Raw genomic sequence first — 24,525 nt, forward strand, 5'->3', positions numbered from 1 at the left:
AAAGAAGTGTTGAAAGAACAAAGAGAGTTTTGTGATGAAGTGTATCTAACTTCTGGCTGCTTTGCTTACCTTTTAAATGTAAAACTTAGTAATTTGCAAGGGCTTTTAGTTCTCAAGGCATCCCTATAAGATTCCACCCCGTATGGAGCTTTCCTTCAGTCGCAAGCGGGGTTGTCTCAAAACCGCTCTCGAATGCATTTCTATTTTAATCCCCAACTTTGAATGCAGCCTGCCTTACTGGCTCCAGCAAATCGCCCTGCCCTGCCCCACCCGCCGCGCGCGCAGGCTGTGTCTGCTGCTTGCTGGCGTTACATCTCTTCCTTTGTGACTAAAAGTTGGTTTCATCAGCAAAGCATCGGCTCCCGCTCCGCTCTCGGAGCTCGCCTGCCTCGGGAAGTCGCTCAGACCTGCAGCCTATGCGGGGCACGCGGGGGCATCTGTCGCCATACGTATAACTTTTAAATGGAAAATGTCTTTCTCAAAGGCTGTCGATGTCCAGTGGTCTGCAGTCCATGAGCAGTTGACTAGTCCAGGTGTTTCTGCTTCTGTTTCCGTGCTATGTGAATTGGGAATTCGAGAGAAGAGTGTGCAGGATGGAGGAGTTGAGGGTTTGTATTTCTGTTCTGACTGTACGGCAGTGACGGAGGGCTTGGGAAGGAACAGAAGGTCTACCTGGGGTCATCTTAATTAAGGAAAACAGTAATTGTTCTTGGTCTTTCTGTCTGCAGTTTCTTTTAGAGCCTTTATCAGCTCTTACATATGAGAATGAGCCTTTTTTTTTTTTTTTTTTTTTTTGTATGGGTGGTCTGTCACGAGTAGTATTCAGGAAGAACTTGTTTTATTGAACATGATTTTTACTTTGTGGGTTTTATCACTGCGTTTTGCCCCACTTATTTAAAACATAGCCAGTTAAGACTCTTAGAGCTGGATTGACTTTAAAAACTGCCAAATATTTGTCTGTGCTTTAATAAGATGAAAATCCTAAGCTGAGACTATGAGACAGTGCTATTGACTCAAGACTGTGGGTTTCTGTGAGGTTTTTAAGGAGATCATTAACCCAGGTCTATCTCTTCACAGGACAGTCGGCCCAATATGTCAAGACCTCTGATCACTAGATCCCCTGCATCTCCATTGAACAATCAAGGCATCCCCACTCCAGCACAGCTCACAAAATCCAACGCACCAGTTCACATTGATGTGGGTGGGCACATGTATACCAGCAGCTTGGCCACGCTTACAAAATATCCCGATTCCAGGTAACTTTAAAAAGCTTGTTCTGCATGTCTTTGGCAACTCCTTTTCTTCCATTTCATGCTTGGATGTCCTGGGGCTGTCTTAGAATGATAAATTTAGTTTCTTTTGTTTCAAAATTAAATTAGGTTTCTTTGTTCGTAGGAGGTTAGAGACTGACTTGTCTTTCCCTGCTCCACTATGTTTCAGACAAATGGCACTGCTGCAAATCCCTATGTGTGTGCGCTAAAATGAAGTTGATGGTAAAGAGCACTTTCTTTCTACCTCCTAGAATTCTGGTTTTATGCCAGGGCACCCATTCTGTGGTTTATTACATTCAAAAACTGTAGTGGTACTGCATTTTAAGTTCAAAGGTGGGGGTGTTGGGGTATTTGTTTTGTTTCTTCTGGAGCAGTAACCGCCCTCCTGTAGTATCAACGTGTAATCTCAGATGTGTCACTTGAGGTAAAGGCAAGGTTGTATGTAACAAAATATAGGACAGCATTGACTGAATACTTTTTATAGACTTTTAGGACTTTTCAACTAATTAGACTCTTAACTCTCACGTACCTTCTAAATGAAACATTTGTGATTCTGATAGCTTACTGGTATTAAGCAGTTAGAAAACTTCTGCATGCATGAGCAAGTGGTGTATGTAGAGTAGATGAAATAAGAGTGCAGCTTTAAGAAAACAGTGCATTGAACACTGTGTGTGGATGTTACAGGGTGGTGATGGCAGATAAACACTGTAGTGACATTGTAATTTTAAGAGTTAGTTATCAGTTAGCAGGTGTTGATGTCCACAGTATTAGTCTATGCCTTGCCCTTCGCTGCCCGATCCTGCTCTAGAGGGAAGGCGGTGTTACCTTCGTGGTCTTTCCAGCATTTGAGGGGGGACTTTTTGAGTGTCTTGATCCCACAACTCTGACTTGCCTTTCCCAATGGTACCTGGCACACTTTATGAGATGTGATTTTGTTCAAAGCATGGGTTTCATTGGTACTACTGCCTCTGCAGCCTTGCCTACGTAGTTTTAGGTGGGACTGGAGTAGTGCTTCTGACACTCGGAGCTGACAGTGCCAGAGGAGGAGAACAGTAAATAAAGGTGTATGAAAGAGAAATAGCTGGGCACATGGCCTTTCTTATGACAACCTTCTCAAGGAAAGCCAGGCAGGGGGGAGTAGTAGAAGCCATGCCAAAGCGCAGGCCTGCCAGGAGAGATTGAAGCAATGTCTGGGAAAACTGGAACTGTTTTTTGAAAACCAAATCTGTCATTTTGGGGAGCTTTTTTTAGGGCTTGTTTGTGTTCAGCTACTAGGAGTTGTGATTACTTAGTGGTTTTCCAGTAGTTGGAGGAGTGATGGTGTCTGAAACTGTTGTATGTGCAGTATGAGGGGCTTTTGCTATTAATACATGCAGCTTGTCTTTCCATGTCAAATTCACTGGGACAGCATATTACTCTTTTAAGTGAAGAAACACTAAAATGTCTTTCATAAATGTGTATGGTGGCAGTGGAATTTAAGCTTAATGTATTCTGTGTTCAATTGAGCCATTGTAGCACTTGAAAGTGGAAGCTATGCCTGTAGTATCAAAGTTGGTTTAATAAATTAAACATTTTAAAGCTCTTCAAACATAATTTAAAGAAAACCCAAATTGTGAGTTATAGTCATTCTGTTTCAAGTCGTTCTGACATGCGTTTGTGTTTCACTTCTGACAGCAAGTATCTTTTGAACCCCTTGATGAGTGAATGTTTCCAGCGTAGCTATTCAAACCTGGAATTCCCAGCCACTTCCAGAACTTGAGATTTTTTTTTTTTTTTAACATTAGCAACTTCAAAAGAGCAATTACTAAACTTGTTTGGATGTCAAGACAATGGCATGAAGCAATAAGCTGGCAGTCATGATATAGTAGTTTCGTTTTGTCTGTGAGATTTTACCTTAATGTGTTTTTCGGGGGGGGGGGGGGGGGGGGGAGGGGGGAATGGGGGTGCGTGTGTGTGTATGTGTGTATATATATATATATGGCGAGTGCTGGGTATAAATTATCCAGTAATATTTGGACTTTAATACAAATTGTTCCTTGGAGCCTGACCCAGTCAATCTATATCTACAGTCTAACTTTGTTAGTGTTAGGTAATCCAAGGTTTTGGTCAACATTGCTTGTGTGTTTTCTTTTTCTACCAATATCACGTGTGTGAATGAGATCAAAACTAAGGCAGGGTTTCATAGATATCTTTGGATGAGTTAAAGCCTCCTGAGGCTTACTGTTGTATGAAGTATTGTCTTTGAAAAATAAGGTCTTGATTATCTTGCCTGAAAGAGCACTGCTCCAGGGATGAGTCAAGGCATAGGTTGCAGGCTCCAGCATCTAACAGGTTGAGACATGAAAGTCATTAGGCTTCTGACTCGTATTACATGTAGTCTAAGGGCCAGAAGCCTAAAATGAATCTTTCATCTGTGGGCCAGGTACCAGAGTCATCTTTCTTTGCGAGACTGAAAGGGTGATATCCAAATCAGCAGCTTTGGAGTCACTATGACCTGCTGGTGTGAAGGAGACCTATCCTGATAGAGCAGTCTCTACTCTGGAGCGAGTGTACTCTTCCTTCTCCTTTTTGGTTCAGTAGCATCTCATCTCGTGCCTCTGTATTTTCTCCTTCTTGGACAGTAGAGTAGAAACTGGAAAGAATACTTTAAAAAAGGGTTCCTTAAATGATACCAGGTAAAGACTTGTAGCTTACAGAGATCATTTTCCATAATTCTTTTGTTAGATTCCCCCAACCTGGTTTGTGACTTGATGTGTAAAATGCCTACTGACAAGTATCCATTCATTCCTCCAAAGAAACCTGGGTGAGACTCTAAAAGCATCTTGCTACTGATGCTGAGTTCCTGCCCTTTGCTATGGAAAGACCATTGAGGGCTTCTCTCAAATGCTCTCGTGATTGAAGAACCCAAGGAATCAGAGCCTATCTGTGTTTTGGCCAAAGGCTGATACAGTGAAGCAATCCAACAGACAAGCAGCTTATCTAATGGATGGTTTGAATTGAGTCATCCTAGAATTTTAAATTCTGAAGCTGAAATAATGCTAAAAACCAACCAAAAATTAATTTAAAAAAACAGCAGTATAAAATTCAAAGGAGCCCAGTTATATTCCAGACCAGGGAGAATTTGCTGTTTTCACAAGGAAGATCCCATATGATTATTTTATCTCGTCAACAGACTTTGGGTTCTCCCAAGCCAACAGTGAGACCATGCCTCAGATATGATCTCATGCAGCTGAATAGTACAATTTGCCAGACTTAGGCTTCAAGAAAAGGCAATCTGAATCAGTATAGCTACCAAGAAGACCTAATGTAAAGTCAGTCTGCTGAACGAAATGGTAATTTTCTTTAAATGCCTGAGGAGGGGGCAGGTGTCCTTTTGTGCAGCTCTCTCCACCAAGACTGTAGACCTTGATGCATTCACCCATACACGGATTTTTCCTCCTGTTTCTCAGTTGTCAACCAATAGTTATTCATATGTCCATGTGAATTGACCAAACAAATTGTTTCTATTCTGTGAGGAGTTTTGTTATTTTGGAATTTGTTGTGTTTTGAACTAGGTCATGCCCTCCTCTTCGCAACAACCTTTGATTTACTTTAAGTTACCAGATCTGCAGGATGATACTTGGCAACACAAAGTTATCTATTAAAGGTTTGGTTGCCTAAATTTTTTTATTATTTTGTTTTTGCAAATGAAGATTAAAAAAAAAAGTCTGCTTTTCACCACCCAGAAAAAGCATCAAATTTTTTTATTCCAGGGAAGATGGAAACAAGATGAGGGTCTGCTAAAGGAGCCTTTCTTCCAGAGAGCTGAGGCATATACATGCTGTCCCATTGTTCCCTATGGTCACCAGAGAGTCTGTGGAAAATGGGTTGAGGTTTTAGGATTTATGATTATAAGTAGAGGAAGCACAGGCCTGCTAGTTCTGATATTTGAACATGAGCAGCCTACTCTCCTTCTTCCAGCACATTATCATCTTGCAGTAAGATTGAACCCTTTCCTTGGAGTCAGCATTCCTACATTTCTCAGCCTTAATGCTGTCTGTATGGTATCTACCAAAAGTTATTGTGCACGAGGCTAAGACAACCTCAACTGCCTATCAGATCTAAATGGGAAGATGTTTAACTTTGAACGTATGAGCATCAGTTGTCTGATATCTCTGATATCAGCAATATCAGCAGTGTTGTCTATCTCATAGGTTCAAAGCACCTGGACTTTTAATTTGTTCTGTCCAAGTCATCTGGTGCAAGTATTTGCATAACACCATGGCAGTGGTTTACCACATCCTGTATTCCCACCACAGAATGGGAAGATTTCATTAAAAACCTTGTATATATTTCTTTGTAGAACCTTTCGGGGTATCTGTTAGCGCTGCTACATCTCCCATCTTGAGTTACTCCCTGCATATGAAGATGGATTCTTCCCATACAGTATTTCACAATACTTCCAAATTTCTGCCCAGAGCTGTTTCAGGTTTTCATATGAACCAATCCATTCGTGTCCCAGTTTTCTTACCCAATCTTCACTCTCAGCCCTCAGGGAAATTAAATTTCACACACTTGGATCCAGTTAGGACACTGGTATTTTTTTGGTTGCCAAGGGTTTCTTTTGCATCAGGAGCACAGAATTACTTAGGAGAATGCCCAGACTGTCCTTGGCCTTTTTTGACAGCTTGTGAGCAAGCCTTGGTGGACCTCCAAGGACATGCTAGGAATTAGGCAGTTTAGTGCTGTTTACCGGTTTCAGAGCTTTGGCAGTTTCTGTTGTCTGTAGACTGCCCAGTTCCAAAATAAGATACCAATATGGCCCTTAGTTCAAACTTCTGCAGGTTGCAACACCGTGCTGGAGACTTCTGGTTCTGTAGGAGGTCTGTTGGGGTGGGGGTGTTCTGCACTTTGCGTAGGACTCCCTCTGCAATATCGCCACAAGAGCAGCCCTGTCACACGTTTCTTACCTTGGGTAGTACCTCTCAAACTGCTGCCATGTGATGCTAATTGTTTAAAGAAATAAACCCAAAGTTTTCTAACTAATGAGCATTTGGAGATTTTTTTAAAGCAAATACTAACAGAATGGGTGGTATTACATCTTTATTTCCACTCTACTTATTTGAATTCATCTTCCTGAAAGGCACATCTCTATCTGTGGAGGTATTTGGTGATCTTCCTAGAGTAGCAACATCAAAGCCCGATGATGTGGTTGTTCTTAAATAACCATGACACTACAGTAGCTAAAGACTACAGCAGGCTTGCACTTTTTGAAAACAAACATGGTGTTGCAAGTGGTAAACAGCAAGCTTCCCTGAGAGTTTCCAATATTGCTATACACTAGCTCAGCCAGCTGTGTTAGCATGAGTGGTCCAGGTCACAGTTTTTAAATATTTTGGAACATTCCTGGCAGGGGCGAATAGGCAGAAGAAGTTGGCAGAGGCTCAGTTTAATCTTTGTTACCTATCCTGGCTTGCTCATCTAGTTACTCACCTTTTATATTTCATCATGTGATTGCTGCATGGTCTTGTGGCAAGGGGAAGGGAGGGCTTGGGATAGGGAAATACATTGACTTTCTTACTGGCCCGTTCCGTGACCCAAGGTAACTAATTTAACTTTGAGCTTTGGTTGCTTCTTAACAAGGTTAACAAAAAAGCGATCTGTAAAATGCTTTGGGATGATGATTGGAAGTGTAAAAGATTACTATCTCTAAGCGTAAATATTTATAGATGCCAGTAACTGAGATAGAAACAGTTGATGATGTTGCTATCATCAGTAGCATGTATTAGTAAAAAATGAAATGTTGATTCACAAGGACCAGACTCTCAGTATAGTTAGGCAGTACAGTTGTTCTGGTGGGTGTAACCACATATACAAACTTGAGGAGAAATAGAAACAGAACTGTGAATGGTAGTGTACTTTATGCCTATTTCAAGAAATTCAGAGAATTTACGCAACTGATACTGTAAAGAGAAATCTTCTGTAGCACACATCTGTCAATAAAGAGCTCAGAGGGGTATTTTCTGGTCCTGGCTGAACCAAGATCAATTGTATCTATCTCTAGGTGGGTATATTGAACTCAGGGTATATATTGACCTCATTTTGCCTCAATTAATGATCACCACAGGTCAGTCATCACTGTTGCCTCAGTTGAAGTGAATATTTTCTGAATCTTAGTCGTGTGGTATGTCTAACTTGCAAGGTCAGCAAGTTGTTGCTATTGCTTGTGGCTGGTGACTAGGTGAAAGAAATGGCATGATCAGATTAGCAGGTTCTCACATCATGTGGTCAGTAATAACTGGTGGTGAGTCACCACTGAAAGGGGACGTGGAGTTGATGTGTTCCTGTTCTAAGTGTCAGTAAAAGTGGTTTTGTGTATTATTTATTTGGAGGATAAAAAGCAGTGTTTTCTACTTGTTCAATGCTCTTGCACTCAAATGTGTAAAATGACAGTAAAATCAAGGTAGTGGATTGTTAGAGTACTCTTTGCACATACACAGACCCAGAGAAAGTATATGTGCAGACTTTATATCGCAGGGGTTCATGCCATGTTTAACTATGGCTGCATGGCTATGACTGTGGATGGAAATATTCAGGGGAATAAATTTCTACATTCAGGAGTTTTAGAAAGCTAAAGGCTTCAGCTCCTTATGTCTGAGGCTAGTAGTCCTCTGAAGAAACAAACATTCTTCCTGAGGGGAAAGAAGAAAATCCATATCCATATTGTCAGTGTGGCTCATAGATACCTTTCCCAGTAGGCTTGTGTGAGGTTGTATGGGTTGGATCAACCTGTAAGTCAGGGAGAGGGGAGGTTGTCAATAACTAGTTGAAGGGTCTGTGCTCTGAGAAATCCTTTCATTGCAAGGGCTGCTTGATATCAGCTCCATGGATGGAAATTTGTCCGTGAGGAACAGTTTATTGTAGGGTTTGCACTTTTCTACCCAGTAGCATGGCTTCATAAACCAGGCTGAAGGCACTTAAGCAGTATTTCACATTCTAACTGACCAAGAAAATACTCAGGAAGGCAAGAAAGAGTGCTGAGTCTGTGGGTCTTGCTGGTCTGATAAGGAAAAGCCCATTAGAAACTGAGGTGGCACTGAGGTATTCTGCTTAGCGGTCATTTCTGATAGGGCCCAGGTTTGAACCATAGTCTTGAGGTTCAGACGTTTGTTTTGCCTTTTGCTGTACTCGGTCCTTGCACTGTATGTTAGCACTAGGTTCTCATCCTGCTCCCACATGAACTGTTTGTACTTCATTGGTCTTTCATGAATTGCCATGTAGTTGCTAAGCAAATTGGCATCTAGTACGTACGTAATTGCAGAAGTAAACATTTGGCTTCCAGTTTTACCGTCAACACCCGGCCACCTCTTGGGTGTGTTTGGAGCTTTAGGATACAGATTCCAATTTCTGGCTTACTTCTTTCTGGTAACGATCAACCTTCTGGCTGGGTTTCATGTATACAAGTCTGTTTGCCATTTAGGGATGCATTTGCAAAGGTTGGACAGGAAATGGTGAAACCTGCTTAGGACCCCATGGTTATCCACGCTCGTTTTAATGGCAAATAACGCATAAATGCTGTGTTGGCCAGAGAAACGTCACCAGTTCCTGTTACGTGGACGTGTCTTCTAACTTAACTGGTTTGCCGTTTATTCAAATGTGGTCGTGTCATAACTAGACAACTGTCATCTGGCAGGCTTTATTTCTCCTTTGTCATTTTTTCTCAGTTTTTCTTTCCTCTTAGTCTACAGCTCTCAGGATGTTGCTATCTCTGACTCCTGCCCTTTGAGATCTTTTTTTCTGTCCCCATTCTGCTCCAAGCATTGACCCTACTTCTATCATCTGAATTCCCTCATTGCTTTGTCTTAATTTCTTTTTCATCTACACTTTTCTATCTTTCTTGGAAGGAGTCGGAGCTCACAAAGGTCACAACTGATCTTTACCTGACCACATCAAGGCACGTTGTTTGCTTGCTTGTTCCTTTCTCCCCACACATCCTTGGCTTTCTGGCTCCTGTTAATGGTGAGCTTTCTTTGAGTAGTTAAGCAGCCAGCATATTTTATAGATATTGCAGACGATGCTTTCACGCTTGGTGACATCAGTTGGAAGGATGCTTTGAGACTCATTGATATTGATCTCTTTCATCAAGTCTTTGAATCGGTAATGGAAGTAAACTGTTTCTGACTGTGATGTGTACATTAGCTTGGATCTGTAGGACTCTTCCAGCACAGTTGTCTCTACACCTCATTTGGACAATTTTCTAGGCACTTTCTGCCTGCTTCAGAGAACCAAGGGGGTCCTGCAACAATTTGAAAGCATTTAAGCTGAGCTTATAGCTACTTCTTATGGCATGCTTTGTAGGGGCACACCTTTAGGAAAGCAGTGGTCTCACGGTCACCTTCCCACCCAGTCCTTCCACTGTGCAGTGCTGCGTGCATAGACACTCGGGCTAGCTCAGATGCTCAAAGCAATATAGCGCAACACTCCACCTGGACTCGTTTATCCTGCTTCCAGCTAACTCAGCTGTGCCACGTCTGGTACCCAAGCTAATTACTGAAGACCTATCTTTTATGTTTCTACACACTGCTGCATTTTGCAGAACAGGCACTTGGTGAAGGAGAGCAACACCGGTAATTCAGTTTCCATGAATTAACTTTCTGTTTGTGAGGGATTAAAAAGGTGAAAGTAATAGAAAGATTACAGGGGTTTTGTTCATAAGATGAGGTGGTTGAGCATAGCAGTATTAAATGCAATGGGGTATATTTCAGTAGTTCATCAATTTATAAAGACTAATTCTATCTCTTAAACCCCATTGGGGTTTTCATGTTAAAAAGTGACATGCCTGTCAGTCAAATGGTAGACATAATTGTTCTTTGAGTGACCTATTCAAATACCCTTCCTTTTAATTAAAAATTGTATTTGTGTCCTCATACAGGCCATATTTGAACAGTAAAAACCTTTTTCATGTAAGGTGCGTTGCAGGTAGAGAGCTGTCACAAGCTGTGTCACACACACGTGAAACAGGAGGGGTGATTGAAGTCCCAGTGCAGCAACATGTGGCTTGCCTTCGGCTCCCGCTGACACGGAGGGAGATGGAGGGATAAGCAGCATCTCCCAGGACCGCACCCAAACCCTTTGCATTCCTTGCCTAAGAAATTGCTTGTAGTTACTTATTGTGGCATAGAAAGCTATAATACACAGCATTTGCCATAAGTGTGTCACTTCAGAGTAAATGATGGATTACGTCCTTCCACACCCCAAAAGTTGTCTTTGTGCTGTAATTAAAAAATAAATGTTGCAATGTTGAATTGGAAATATTTTCTGCCATACAATGAATTTGTTTTGTTAGGTTGCCTGGATGTAATAGTAACAATGTCAGTATATTAAACCCTTGTCACAGGGTAAAGGTTTCCTGCCGCTACACCAGTGCCAAGGACTGCTTTGCTTAGCAGCTCTATTGCTGTTTATCTCCATCAGCAGTAGTGATTATTTTGCTTCTACGAAACTTTTTTTTTTCTTATTTTGTTCCCTGTATGCACGCTATAAATTATAGTTTTGTGCGAATGCTAACCACAAATCCTAAACAGTAGGAAGTGCTGCCCTGCCGGAGAGCAGCTCCGCTGGGAGCTGGTTTCAGGTTCGCCCAAACTTGTCGGTGATCCAAGGAGAAGGCGGCGTTCCAAACCGTGAAGGTCTGCCGGGCCCCTTCTACCCATCTGAAAATTGATCCCTCTTAAACAGTTTAGAGGGCCCTCGGGGTCTTACAGCTTACATAAAAAATGAAAGCCCTTCCTGTCTTAGGGCAGCACAAGCAGTCAATACAAAAGAGAAAAACGATCTTTTAAGTGTATCCCATTGAATCCATTATCTTGAGGGCCCGTGTGTGATGCTTCATCAAAACATCATCGTCTGTGATACATGGGGGAGAGGGTGAGCTGGTAATCGGGGGAATTCAGAGAAAATGCTGCAGTACTCTCAATGCCACAGGACAAGCTAAATACGATACAAGCCAGAAAATGAGAGCTGCAGAAAAACTGGTATGTTCCTCCTTATGACAAATTGAATTCATATTTTACATGTTAGAAACAAGCAAATCATTCAGGAAAGTTTTTGAATGTTTCTTTTGTAGGTATGAAAGCCCTGTTGGGCATCTCGTACAAAATTGCTTTGCTTTCAATCAGAATACAAACTTTAAGGTTTTGTGGTTTTGTTTTTTTGGGGGGTTTTTTTGGTGTGTGTTTTTTTGGTTGATTTTTTTTTTTATTACAATAATAAAGAAAATAAAGGAGGAAAGAAAAATCAGTGTTTGTACCATCAATGCATTCTAGCCTTGTTTTGGGAGGTAGTGAAAGGGTTGGAGTGCTCTATCATGAGCTGAATTGGTGTTGAATTTCTGGTTCTTGTGAGCAAGTGTCAGAACTGTTAGTTTTTAAACACTGAAGTTTTTTAAATCTTTTGCATGCCTGTACTGATGATTCGTATGTTTTTCTTAGACTAGCATGAAAGGAAGATCTTTGATTTCTGTTGTTCTGAGTTTGCAGTATTTACTTAATGGCATAGTGGTGGTGTTTTTACCAGATTATGTGGTTAGGAGCTGCTCTTTTGCTGTTGGCGTTTCCTTACTGCAAATAATAAGGATGCTGCTCTTTGGTAGATTATATGCAATAAAACAGAGGAAAAAAATCAGATTTATTTCTAATAACCAGTAGTATCAATAATTCAGAAGTGCTATTGAAAAAATGTATTTTTGAAGGGCAAGGGGAAGAATGAAGAAGCAGTATTTTTGAATGCAACGGAGTTGTTAAATGTACGTCCTTTGGGGTGTCCATTTTCTCTGGTGAAAGGTTTGCTTAAATAAACTGAGCAGTAGGCAGTGGGTGTGTGCCTTTGCACAGCAACATACACCCAGGTGCTTTGTTGGCCAGGGTGATCCTAAAGGCAGAACGCTGTCAACATTCCTAATTGGTTATTACCCAATAACGCACACCCTCCAGTGTCTTGGGAGCACAAAACACTTTTTACCTAGCCTTCCTACATGAATAATGAAGCGCATCAAATATTCATCCAATTATAGTCAGCCTCTCTCTTGACTAAGGGTTGCCAAATGCAATTGGACATACTTCTGACATAGAATTTCAGGCTATATCTGTGTTGGAAGGGTTTAGTCATAATTCTTGACTTCTGGGGAGAGATTAGATAACACCATGATGGTAATTTCTCCAGCCTCAAAAGCTATTGTTTATTCACTTTTGCTATTAAATTCTAGTTGACTAGCAGTATAATTTCAGAGTTTAAGAAAAAAGTATTTTTTCTTATTTTATACTTGGAGCTCGTCACATGAAACTGCTGATGTTCTGTTTGAAACAGTAAGGTGATTTGCTTGTTCTCCAAGTGCTGTGGATGCAGCTGCATATGACTGAAGTCACCATCAAGCATATGAAAAGCACACAGCATGTATACTTTTCAAACATGTGAACTGTATTTATTTTCCTCTTCTAGTTTTTTCCAAACATTTTGCTGCCCATCATGATTGGCTCCTGATATACCAGTGTCTGACTTTTAAATAGGTTTTTCTCAGGTCTTGCTAACGTTCTCAAAACCAATATCCTCATCCTTTGCAGAATATTAAGGTTTCATTTTACTTTACTAGTTTCTCCTGTGAATAAGCTCCCCTGAATGTTAATCTTCGCTCTGGCCTTCCAAAACCTGATGAAGGTGGTGTGCCATACCCCTGCTCATGGCAGTTTCCAGCCCTGCTGCAGTAATGCCGTAGGGAGTCACCTTAGCTCCAGCATGCTGCCACAGAAGAAAACCCCATGACAGTGTCCGTCTTTTTGGTGCAAAGGAGATACATGAGCAGGAAAGTGGGGGTAAATGTTATTCTAGGAAGATGTAAGCTGGGGGAATGGTGGCAGGAAAGCTGCCACCCTGCTTGTATTTCCCCTGTGGAAGACCCAACTCACGGGAAAGGGAGAGGAGAAATACTGCTGCTTTTCTGTAGCTAAAGAGTATTTGGAGGCTCCACTTTTTATCAGGCATTCTCATTTTCCCAGTTTCTAATATTGTTGTCTCATAAAGCTGGGCCTTGGGCCATGCCTTTCATACTGGCCTTTTCTTGCTTAGTAGCTAACCCCGATAAACTCATCAGCAGAGCTACAATTGAGCTTTCCCGCTTTGGCTTTGGATTAATGGTGTAGCTCTCCGAAAGTGAATGGATGCTGCTCTCTGGACTGCAGAGGTCTGGTTCCAGGTGAGCGTTTAATTCCCTGCTTGGGAAGCAGAAATAAAAGCCCTAATCAGGTATGTTTCATGCTTCTCTCTTCAGTAGGCTCAACAAAAGGAAGGGTGAAAAGGATGCTTTGGAAGTCGCTGCTTGTCTGGTATCATTACAAGGCACAAAGCATTGGTTTGAAAATAGAAACAGCTGCTATGGCTGGAACTTTCATTTGTGTTTAGCTTCCATGTGGGTCACTTTATTTCCTATTAAAATGCTAAGTAGTGAAATCAGAGGTGTGAGTCCTCCTTCCTTCTCTTTATTAATAGAAGTCCTGAAAACATGACAAACACAAAGGGCTGTGGGAGTGATGAAGAACGTATAACAGGCTTCTGTACCATGCAAAAAGCATAAAGCTGGTAGTGCAGTTCTCATTCAAAGAAGAAAAATCAGTCATGTTGCTCTCCAAACCTGTCCCCGAGCCTGCAGAAGCAATGCTGGGGTGTGCTGAGCTGTTCCCAATTTGGGACAGCTTGGCTGTGACTCCTCCAGAGGCTGTTCTTCCAAGGGCCCTTTCTGTTTCTATGAAGGACTGCAGGAAGGACTCTGTCCCTTGGCCTTGCATGCCTGAATATTTTTCTTTGCAGCCTGCTTCTGCTGGGAAAGATGAGCAGTGATGAAAGCTTTGTCAGCTGGAACTTGCAGAGGCTGCAGACAGAACAAAATAAATGGGGTGAGGTCCCAAAAAAAACAGGGTCAGTGAAATCTAGTCCCGATAAAGGTCAAGTTTGTTGTAGCACATTGCTGGCTAAATGTATGTCTGAAATGAGGGCACATGCATCACAGCAGAGGGAGTTTATTTGCCTCATTGCTATCCTAATACTATTCTGCCGTAGTAACAGAACACTTGTGGTGGCATGGCAGGGCTGGGAGGGTGGGTAGCACAGGGGAGAGCCGGTCCCCATGGTAAGAAGTGACTCCGCACGGTTTGTCCAGCAGGAATGCATTCCTGTCAGCTTTCCCTGCTTTGGAGACTGAGGTGAAACCCCTTCTTTGTCTTGTCTAAGTGTCAGATAATAATAAATAATAAGCCAGCAATGTGCTCCCAAAATTAGATGTGGAATGTAATTTTGCCTGTGTTTACAGACTCTAAAGAGCAAACATGTCTTGTCTGATTCTGATCCTGCAAAGTCGTCCGAGCTGCTGTCTGCAATCATATAGTGGCTGTTTCTGTACCCCTCAGTATTGTTTAGCAGAGGATTTTCCATGAAGATAAACCAGCGCCCTTGAAGCATAGTGGAGAAATACCCGTTCCTTTTGACAGTCTGTTATGAGACTCAAGTCTTAGTCAACACTTCTCACTGATCCCTGCAAAGCCGTCGCTAACTGCCTTTGCACTACTGGCGTAGATGTGGCAGACTCCTTCCTTCCTTACAGTGGTGTAAATCCCTGGGGCATATCCCTGCCAGAAGGCGTTTTAACATCAAAGCAGGGAGGTATCTGCTGGTGGTAATTAGAGGTGGCAAAGATTACTTGTGTGCTTCCACTGCTGCTGCCCACTGCAGCTGGAGCTCAGGGTGGGCTGCTGGATGCAGGGTTGAAGTGGGGCTTAAGGGTGCAGTAGGGCTTGGGGCAAGGATCTGACAGGGGCAGCTGCAAGCAAATCTCAGTCCTTTTGCTGTTTTTCTATTGACTGTATCTCTGCAATATTGGTAGTAATATCACAGAGACCAATCTGACCTCAGGTGCCTTCTCCCTCCAGTTAAAACCCATCACAAAGCTGGTGCTCGGCAGCAGGTTCTGTCTTCTGCTTCACAACTGGGCACCTGGGGCCATTTCGCCTCCTGTGATTTTTTTTTTTTTTTGATAGGCATCTTGCAATCTTCCCTTCTGAGGGAAGAAAAGCTGTGCAAAAGTGAATGGCCGAGGACTGCGTCGTCCGTTTCCCTCAGAGGGGACTGCTTGGTTAATGCAAATGAATACAGACTTCTGTGCGTGCAAGGGTTAGCAGGAGAATATAGTCTGATGGTCTGGCTTCATAGTCGGAGTTGGTTGTTTTAAGACATTATCTTTCCCCAGACCCCTTCCTTTCGTTGTGCTAATTGACTTCTGCCAGCCTCTAAACACTTGAAAAAGTAGGTTTTTAGGAAGGTAATGGAAAATAATCAGAATCATCCCATAGCCCCAAAGTGTTTATTGTAGCACCAGCGGCTTCTGGAGAAGTGGGGGTGGAGAGCTTTGATGAAACAGTGCAGCTCTTGATTACCCCAAACTATTTTCAGGCTTCTGCACCTTTTAGTAATGTGCTTCTGTAGATCTCCTGTAAAGATAGTAGGAAACAATTATATCTGTGCCTTGTGGTGATGCAAGAGGAAAAAAAATCAGAAATCTACCAAAACACCTGGATTTCTGCTAAATTAAAATTTTATTATGTTCAGATAGAGAGGAAAAAAAGTATTGGTATTAAGTAGCTACACAAGTGGAGGGGGTAATGCAAGGTGGTTGTAACACTTTATTTTCAGCAAGCACAGAGAGGAAGAGAACTTTTTGAAACAGTTTTCTGCCCTTAAAAATGCCTATATTGGAACTTGCATTATTCTAAAAACTATAGTTCTGGAATTCAGGATTTTTCTCACTGAATTGTTAGCTTTTTTCCTTCCTGTTGGTAAGGGAGTCATAGCCTTTTGGCATACATACCTGTGTTAGTGGTTGATCAGTTCTTTTGCGGTACCAGTCATTAGTTAGTGCAAGCTGCGACTTTATCTATGGATATGAGAGTTGTGTAGTGGTACCAATATCTGTGGACAAGGGCAGATGCAGTATAGAAAGACCTTTAGGCAATGTTTTTTTTTTTTTTCCTTTTTTAATGCAAGTGTAGTTAAATGTGGTTCTGTCTTTTTAGAGAAAGGCGTCAGAGTTAAAGGAGTACAATAATGAAGGTGTACAAATTCAAGCAGTAGGCTGCTCCATGATCAACAGCTTTTTGCTAGTTTAAAAGCAGTGCTCAGCTTGGTGGGCAACTTCTGGTTTGTTAGCAGCCGGGAAGTGTTAGCAGGGAAATCTTGGCTGTTGGGCTGTGCTGGTTTCTACCAGGAAGATCACAAGAGATGCAAGATCTATATCCTCACGATTGTAAATCTTCCAGACTGATGGAGTTATGCTTATTTGACTGTTTCTTCGCAGATCGTTTGCCATGTTGTCTGTATTCAGAATTTATTAGTTGCTACATCAGAGTTGTTGTAATGTTTCAGCTGTGTGATCACCAGTGCAGTGGTGCACGAGGCGTACGTGCAATGAGATCCAGTCCCGTGTAGGTGGGCTGGGCTGCTCTCCATAGGTGGCTGTGTCTTGTCCATTGGCTGTAGCTCGATCCTAGAGGCAGCTCACTTCAACACCCTGCTAAAATACTTGAGGCTGACTGCCTGCATTTTGGAAATGAGGATCCTAACAACTTGCAGTATTATACGACTTCAGATGGCACCCTTCTGTATTTCCTCTGGTAAAGCGCATCTTGAGAAGCTAAGAAAAGTCAGCTCCTCTGCGAGGGTAACCTGAATTGCAGGGTAAAATAGCACTTAGATTAAAAACACCACAAATTCCTACTCATTTTAGGACCACTGCAAAGTATTGCTCACAACTTCATATCATATAAATTTGTTACTATTTATTTAATAAAGCCTAGTTTTCTATTGACATGAGTATCTAGGAAGAAAACTGTTAAGCTGTGTTTAATGTATGGATTTCAGTACAGTTAGTTTCTGGTCTTTTTGTGAGTGGGATATGTTTGCCTTAACATGGGCAGCTAGTGCTCATGCACTGTTCCTGCTTGGACTCCTGTGGCTGCTCCAGGAGGGCACGAGTCTGTAGTAGTGTCCCTATGCCATTGTCCAGCCTTTCAGGAGTCCCAGAGATGCCCTAGAGCATCTCAGGTGGCACCAGACACCTGTGTTTAGGCAGTTGAATCACATCCTGGCTGTCATGTATTAAAGGCATCATGATGTAACATTTAGTTTTGTCATGTGGTGTTTTTGAGGATTTCACTGGCTGCAATTATAGTGTCTGTTTTCACATACATGGATTAATTATTCCTTACGCCACTATTTATGGGGCTGTATTGCTTCTGTACAGTACCTCCGTTCTCTTCCTTCCTTCTGTCTTTACCTCCTCCACAGAAACACATCTGACATACTGTTGGGTTTGGTATGGCTGCAGGGATGATTACACTATGACAGCATCTAATTTAATAAACAATAAAGCCGCTGGTTTGTATATGTAAAGTTTGTCAATGGAAATAATGTTATCTGTGTGCTTTTTATCACCCCTACCACCAGCAGAATGTGCAGGCATGGCTTTGGCATTTCTAACCTATGCATTAAGCATTATTTATTGCTCACTGTCTAAGCTGTTTTAGGTGGACTTTCCTGTCATCTTAACTGATTAGTGCACAGGTTTTGTATTAACTGATTTGGTTAATGGTGTGATTTTCCTAGTTACTGAAATGCTTAAATCATTTCAGCCTCTAGCATGGAAGCAGTTAAACATGTGAATGTATGGAAATGAGTTACACGTGTGTGTATATGTGTGTGTCCACACTAGGAATCACAGCAATGTAATTGTAATGTACATAAGTTAGAGGTAATCGAAACAAGAGCAGTGTACGGTCCTGTGTTTCTTATGCTAAATTCTGTGCTGATAACACCCACATCTTCGTTGTCTCTGTTGCATATGCTTTCATGCTATCTGGATTGCCTTTCTCAAAGAATTCATAATCTAGGATGTTAGCCTCGAAGTACCATTTTTGGTCTAGGTGGAGGAATCTGTGAGCAGGTGAGCTAAGTAGTAAAGAAACACAAATGTTTGAGAGAGGTATAATAAATGCGTTATTGTGTAGCTGGCCTTGCAGCTTTTCTCATTGCAATTATAAGTCAGCTTTATAGGAAAACATTATTAGGGCAGCCAGGATGACCTTAGTTTGTCGTCTTCATGATGTATGTGTAGTAATACCATCTCCAATACGTGGTTACCTGCTGCTGTGCACAGAGAAGCGTGGTGCCTAATTAATAAACAGGTCATCAGCAGCTTCTGTTCCTCCTCACAGTTCAGCATGTGTCCTTGAGCTGTATTTTCTGCATATTATTCGAGTCCTGTTCTGTAGATTCCTTCTCGCATGCTTTCTTTGCAGCATTCTTTAGTCTAGTACCTTCTTGCTTCACTCAAAGGAGCTCAAAAAAACAAGGCAGGCATGCTTAGCGGTAGCATCGCATGGGAAATCTGACACACGCTTAGACAGCGTTCATTTCTGCAGGGCAGCCCCTGTCTGCCTTACCTGCGTTCCTTTCTTGAAACCCCTTCTTCATCCATTCGACCTTCTCCTGCTCCTCCAACAGATGAAGCAGGGGACCCATGGGCAACAGTCTGCTACATTCTACAACCCTGGCTTCTGCACAGATTGCGTGCTGCCTGGTTTGAGGGTGCTGTGGGAAAACAGTAGGTCATTAAAGACTAAGTCTAAAGTGCAGAGGGAAGTTTGCAAATGAAAATTGCAGGAGAATCTCTAATGTCTGATATATCTTGTGAAGCTTGTTTTGACTACCTTAATAACATTCTTTATATGTGTATTTTTTCCTTTGCCTATTCTTGTACGGCTTTAAAAAAGCAGGTTTGAACATCCTTTCCACCTTCCTTGGCAGATGTGTCTTGTGACAATCCGAGCCCAAGTTCAGCAGCAGGGCTGAAACCTGTTAATCTGTTTTACCGGCTTCTGCTGCACAAGATAGCAGTAGCAAATTGTTGTCCTCTGCATGAACTGCGCTTGAGAAGGATGTTACGAACCTTGAAAATGACTTTCATGGGTATTTATTGAAAGCAGAGGAGCAAGGATGTTTGGGAATACTCTATTCCATTCTGGGCTCTGGAGGATGGTGTTTTCTGGGGATATGGGCTCTCCATAGTTAACAGCTAAAGGTTTTAGAAGCACTTTCTCTGAATTTTATTCTTTAATGAGAAGCTCTTACTTAGGCTGTAATGCAGAAGTGGCCTCTTTCTTTTTTGAGCAGTCCCATAGGATCCCCCGTACAGCACGCAGAGGTTAGTTGTACAGTCTCTTGCCTTTATGGACTGCAATGCAGGAGGAGTTTGTGCAGCTCTTGCAAAGGGAAGGGCAAGTGTGTTCTTGTCCTGTCTATGGAGATGCGTCGGCCTTTCTCTTAGAGGAGGCAGCAGTTAACAAAACAACATAGCCAGGATTTCTGGCTAAGTAGTCCGAGTTGTGAAGATCTTGGAAAGCTTGATTCATCATGGTTTCATTGCAATGGTAGTCGTTTACAGGGGCACAGGCTCCAGGCATATGAAGTGTGATGCCTGGTTCCCGAAGTAACATCCTGGAAAGGGGCAGAATTAGCGATATCATAGCACTTCTTACATAGCATACACATGCTTAACTGGGGTATCTGTTGGTTTTGGATCCAGAATTCATTTTGCTGCTACTTTTCTAAGGGATTTCCTGGAAAATCTCAGTGTTTCCAAATTTCCAGTGATTTGTACGTGGAATTTTGATGCTGAGTCTTCTCAAGGGTACAGAGAAAATACTGAGAGCTGATAGTGGTTTGAATGAAGTTCGTGAAAGCTGAGGGGGCAACCTTGATGTATGAAGGAATACAACAAAGAATTTCCCCCATTCTGAGAAGGTTTTTTTGTTGGTTGGTTGGGTTTTTTTCAACATCCAAATTTTTGAAAGGGAAATGACTCTGGTAGCTTTTTCTAAGTTTCTTTAAGTGTTCTCTCTGTGGAATCTGCATTTACAGGTTTATTGATAGGGATTTGAAGATGGGTATTGCTAACATGTCTTTTTTTAAGAAAAATTGACAGGCTCAAAGGAGAGTGGGTTGGAGCTAATGTATTTTTGCTTTTTATTTAAACATGATCCCGAGATGCAAGTTCTACTTTTTTACGTTGCTGCCTGCAAAGGGGTTCAGTGTTCTGAATATATAGATTATCATGGCCTTTAGGATGTTGTGCATCCACTGGTTTAGCTACTTTCTGACTTTTGGTATTGAACGATAAACACTCTGGTTCTGCTCCTATCCTCCATTATCTGTACTCACAGCAAACCTGACCATCTTAAACATGATTAAAATATAATTCAAAAGTTATTAGCTAATTATGACGCAAAGTACTTAATTTGCCATTGCACCCTAATAACTTAAAGGTACTCCTGATAACTTGGTAATAACCATATCATAAGCAAAAGGACACGGTTGCTACTAACTTAATAGGCAGCTTCCCTCAAGATAAAACATAAATAACATACCTCAATGAAATTGGATTCAAGCTTAGTAAAATTATCTTGGCAAGCAAAGAGAATATTTGTTAGTTTTTCTGTGAAATGTTATCATTGCCAAGAAAACTTGGTTACAAAAAACAGAGATGGAAAAAGTATTTGCATGAATAATTGATTTAACATTTCATTGGTTTAAATGATTTTAGGAAAAGTGGTTTTGATATGCTCTGGAAAAACTAAAAAGTTTTTAAGGACTTATTTGCAAGATACCAAACACTGTAGGAGATGTGGGGCTTAAAGGCTTGCAGTCTGCTCTTCGGTATATCCAGCGTGTGAGTGAGCCTGAAAAAAAAACCAAGGAGAGATGGTGTTGTAAAGCATAAAATACCGGCAGTCAAGCTTGGGCTATGGAGCAGCGGGTGTGCAGGTGAGCCGTTGTGTGTAGCTGCTCATTGCCTGATGTCCTCACAAATGGCTGAAGCAAAATGCCTCTCGTGATGAGATGGAGTCTCCTTGACTAGGCGTGCAGGGTGGGTTGATCAGAAAGCCCGCTGGTCAGAGAGGTGTCTCAGGGTCCTAGAGGAAGAGAGAGGCTGTGGTACTGCTCTGTAGATAGTGGTTTGGCTGAAGGAACAGCCTATTTGGGGATTGCAAGACTTAAGTTTTCTGGAGTCTTGTCTGTATGGTAGCAAAAGGGCTTGAGGGAGTGCTTGGTATCTGGAGACAAACGAAACTGTGAGGGTCAGGGATAGATGGGTTTTCTTGGGAAGTGTCAGCAACTTCAACGTCTGTCGGATGGAGGAACCTCACTTTGTCAAAAGTGATGGGGATTGTGGGGATGAGGATCCTGGTTTGGAGTGGGGGAGCGGCCGGAGAGCAGAGGACAGACCCTTCTCAGCCACATCTAAAGCCTGTAACGCAATCTAGAGGTTCAGGAGGTTTGGCTGCTGCAGTATTGAAATTGCCTTTAAAACATTTACCTGCCCAGCCTTGTGTGAAAAGATGCAGATTTGGGTTGCAGCCTGTTCCTGTTATCTGTCTGTATCTCCTTGGTGAACCAGAGCAGAGAGAGAATACATTTGCAGTTTTCAGGTATATGGTAAACAGAAACTCCCTGGCCCATCATCCACAGTCTGGGGATAGTGCTCTCCTGGCCTCACCCTTGCTGCTGTTGTGCGATGTGGGAGATGGTTTCCATCTGCCCACAGATACAGTTTTCTGGCCATGAGTCACCAGCTCTTGACATCCCATCCCAAGTATTTATTCCTTTTTTTTCCTAAAATGTCAGTGTTTCTACAAGTGCCACTTGGGTCTGGGTGGATGATGGTCCTGAGTTTGGGAATGGGGGTTTGAACATCCCAGGAGAAGGCTGTGACAGAGCCTATGTTTTTTGGCCTACTTCTGTTGGACATTCAGGCACCCTGCACCCACCATAAGGCTGTCAACCAGTATGTTATGTACATCAGGGGAGTTCCTGTATTAGCGGTATTTCATAGTGTAATTATTACTTCTGGTGTGAGTCTCCTAGGTAGCTAGATCACCTGTTTAGCAAGGAAAATACAGGTTTTAATTTTTCTTGGAAAAACTTCCTTTTCAGACAAACAGAGATTAGGGTGTTGCTATTGACTTCTGGAGCCTCAGCCATCCATTTTTTAGTTCATCCCAATGTTTCCTGTGGTCCACATATCCTCTTTTGTTTGGCTGTCAGTTAGTTACACGTCTCATCATCTCTACACTCATCTGTGGCATGGAAAGGCATAGTTCACTCTCGTGTAAGTAGCATTCCTGCAACATGACTACACGGTGTTGTGCAATTTATTCTTTTCCAGTTAATGTGTCAGTTTGTCCATGTGGGTTGGATCCAATGACTATTAGTTAATTTTGTAATATGCCTGATTTGCTTTCATCTCTGTTCCTGGTGCTGCCTCTGCTCAGGCAGGTTTTAGCAAATCCCATGTTTCGTTTTTTTTTTTTTTTTGGTCTCTGATGCGTTCCCTGACGATACCACCTCATCATTTGAGATCCTTCCCATCTGCTCCTCACATGCTTTACTCTGCATTTAAGACTCTTCACCACTTCTTGTCTATCTCAATTTCTTCTAAATGTTTTATTAGCCCTCTGAGCTTGCCCTCACCTTTTCTTTTGCTTCCATTCTCGAACAACAATCTTAAGATGTTTGAAATTATCTCCATGTAAATGGTACAGTTCTTTAATCTTTAGCAAATATTTCCACAAAGGTTTGACATCCTTCTACTCAGTATCTGGGATTTATCTGTTCTTTAAAATGCCATGTAACATTTTCTTTTCAATCTCATAAGAGCTGGTGTTTTAATACCTCCTCCCATACATCCTTCTTGCTCTGTCATTTTGGCTTCTATATAAATACCTTTTCTATAGAAGGTTTAATGAGATTTTAGGTTTTAATACATTTTTCCCCTGTTACCTTTGCTTTATAATCATTGTATTCATGCCTCTTCTCATAATGTAGGAACTGTCTGTGCCAAGGAATTCCTGAGACTCATGGACATGAAACCTTAAATTAAATGTAAGGAGGAAGAGATAAGAACAAATTATAATAGCACTGAGAGCAAGAGATTACAACAGGGTATTTGGTTAAAATGCGGTTTTCATAATATATGTTCCTGAAAATTGCAAATGTATTCTGTTATATCATGTTTATGAGCCAACTTTTGTTATGCAGAGTTATAAAGATTGCTAGGTATTCAGTTACTGTGGATCCAAATGACATGAGGTATTCAAAAAAGAAGAGCAGGTTGTTACTGATGTAGTGGTTCTCTGAAAAAAGAACAGAAACTTTGTCGTTCTCTGTTTGGGTAGGATAGCATTTGTCCCTGGCGTGGATACCTCTTCAAATGTACTAGCTTCTAGGGGACAGTGCAAAATTATATAATTTAGACATACGAGGAAGTAAAATTAAATAGCCATGAGATGAGCATACCATTAAAGAGATCTAATTTATAATGGGCTCTTATGCAAATTGCCTTTGAGCATTCAGTAAAAGAAAATGAAAAGAAATTAATACGGACAACGTGGACTAAAAAGTCTCAGAGAAAAAAAAGTAAAAGCCTATCCCAGCTCGCTCTCCACACACCCCAGAGTGTTAAATAAGCATTCCCATTAGCCACATAAATATAATGATGTAATAATAAAACTTGTATTCGCTTATCCTTTTAAGTGCCAAACCCCAACTCACTTTGCCACAGTGGCTCCAACCAGGTGAGTAAGATTTCAACTAAAATACTTTTCCTTTGCCATGTCATTCATTATTGGAGGGAGAGAGATGTGTTTTCATGAGTACTTTGCGCCTTGCAGGCCACTGAATATCCAACCTTGGTGGAGTCCTAGGCCGTTACTTACTTGCCCGGCTGTTAGCACGGGGTTGTGGGTGCCAGGGCATTGCCGATGCTCTTGCTGCTGCGCGGTTCCCTCTGCTGGGTTATTAAAAGGGCTTCACACCAGCAGTTTTCCTCCCTTTTTTGTTGTTCTGCGAAAGACAGAGAGAGCAGGGAAAGCTGTCAGCTTAGAACTCTTGAAAATAGTTTATTGCAAAAGATTTTTCAATGAGTTTTGAGTTCGTAGTGCCCTGTGATAATGACAACAGTATGAAAAAGAATATGCTGAATATATTCAATAATAAAGAATCTGTTTTCTCAGAGGGAAAAAAAAAGGTTTATTTCTACCTTAGATTGAAAGTAATGCAATATTCTTGCAGACATCAAAGCTTGCATCTTTTCCATGTTCCTTGTATCCCTTTGATTACAAAA

At 41.7% G+C, this 24,525-nt stretch overlaps 1 protein-coding gene across 1 annotated transcript in view; it reads left to right on the top strand.

Annotated features, from left to right (window-relative positions):
• Positions 1-1,077: 1,077 nt before the first annotated feature.
• The window catches only part of KCTD1 (potassium channel tetramerization domain containing 1), a gene marked incomplete at its 3' end in the record, with an annotated part of 32,660 nt that continues 9,212 nt past the window's right edge, over positions 1,078-24,525 (top strand). The window contains exon 1 of the mRNA XM_082311411.1: positions 1,078-1,256. Coding sequence (XP_082167537.1) covers positions 1,093-1,256 — 164 coding nt within the window. The 5' untranslated portion in view covers positions 1,078-1,092. The remainder of the gene's footprint in view (positions 1,257-24,525) is intronic.

Source organism: Platalea leucorodia (assembly GCF_965183815.1).
Source record: "Platalea leucorodia genome assembly, chromosome: 1".
Classification (NCBI taxonomy): Eukaryota; Metazoa; Chordata; class Aves; order Pelecaniformes; family Threskiornithidae; genus Platalea; species Platalea leucorodia.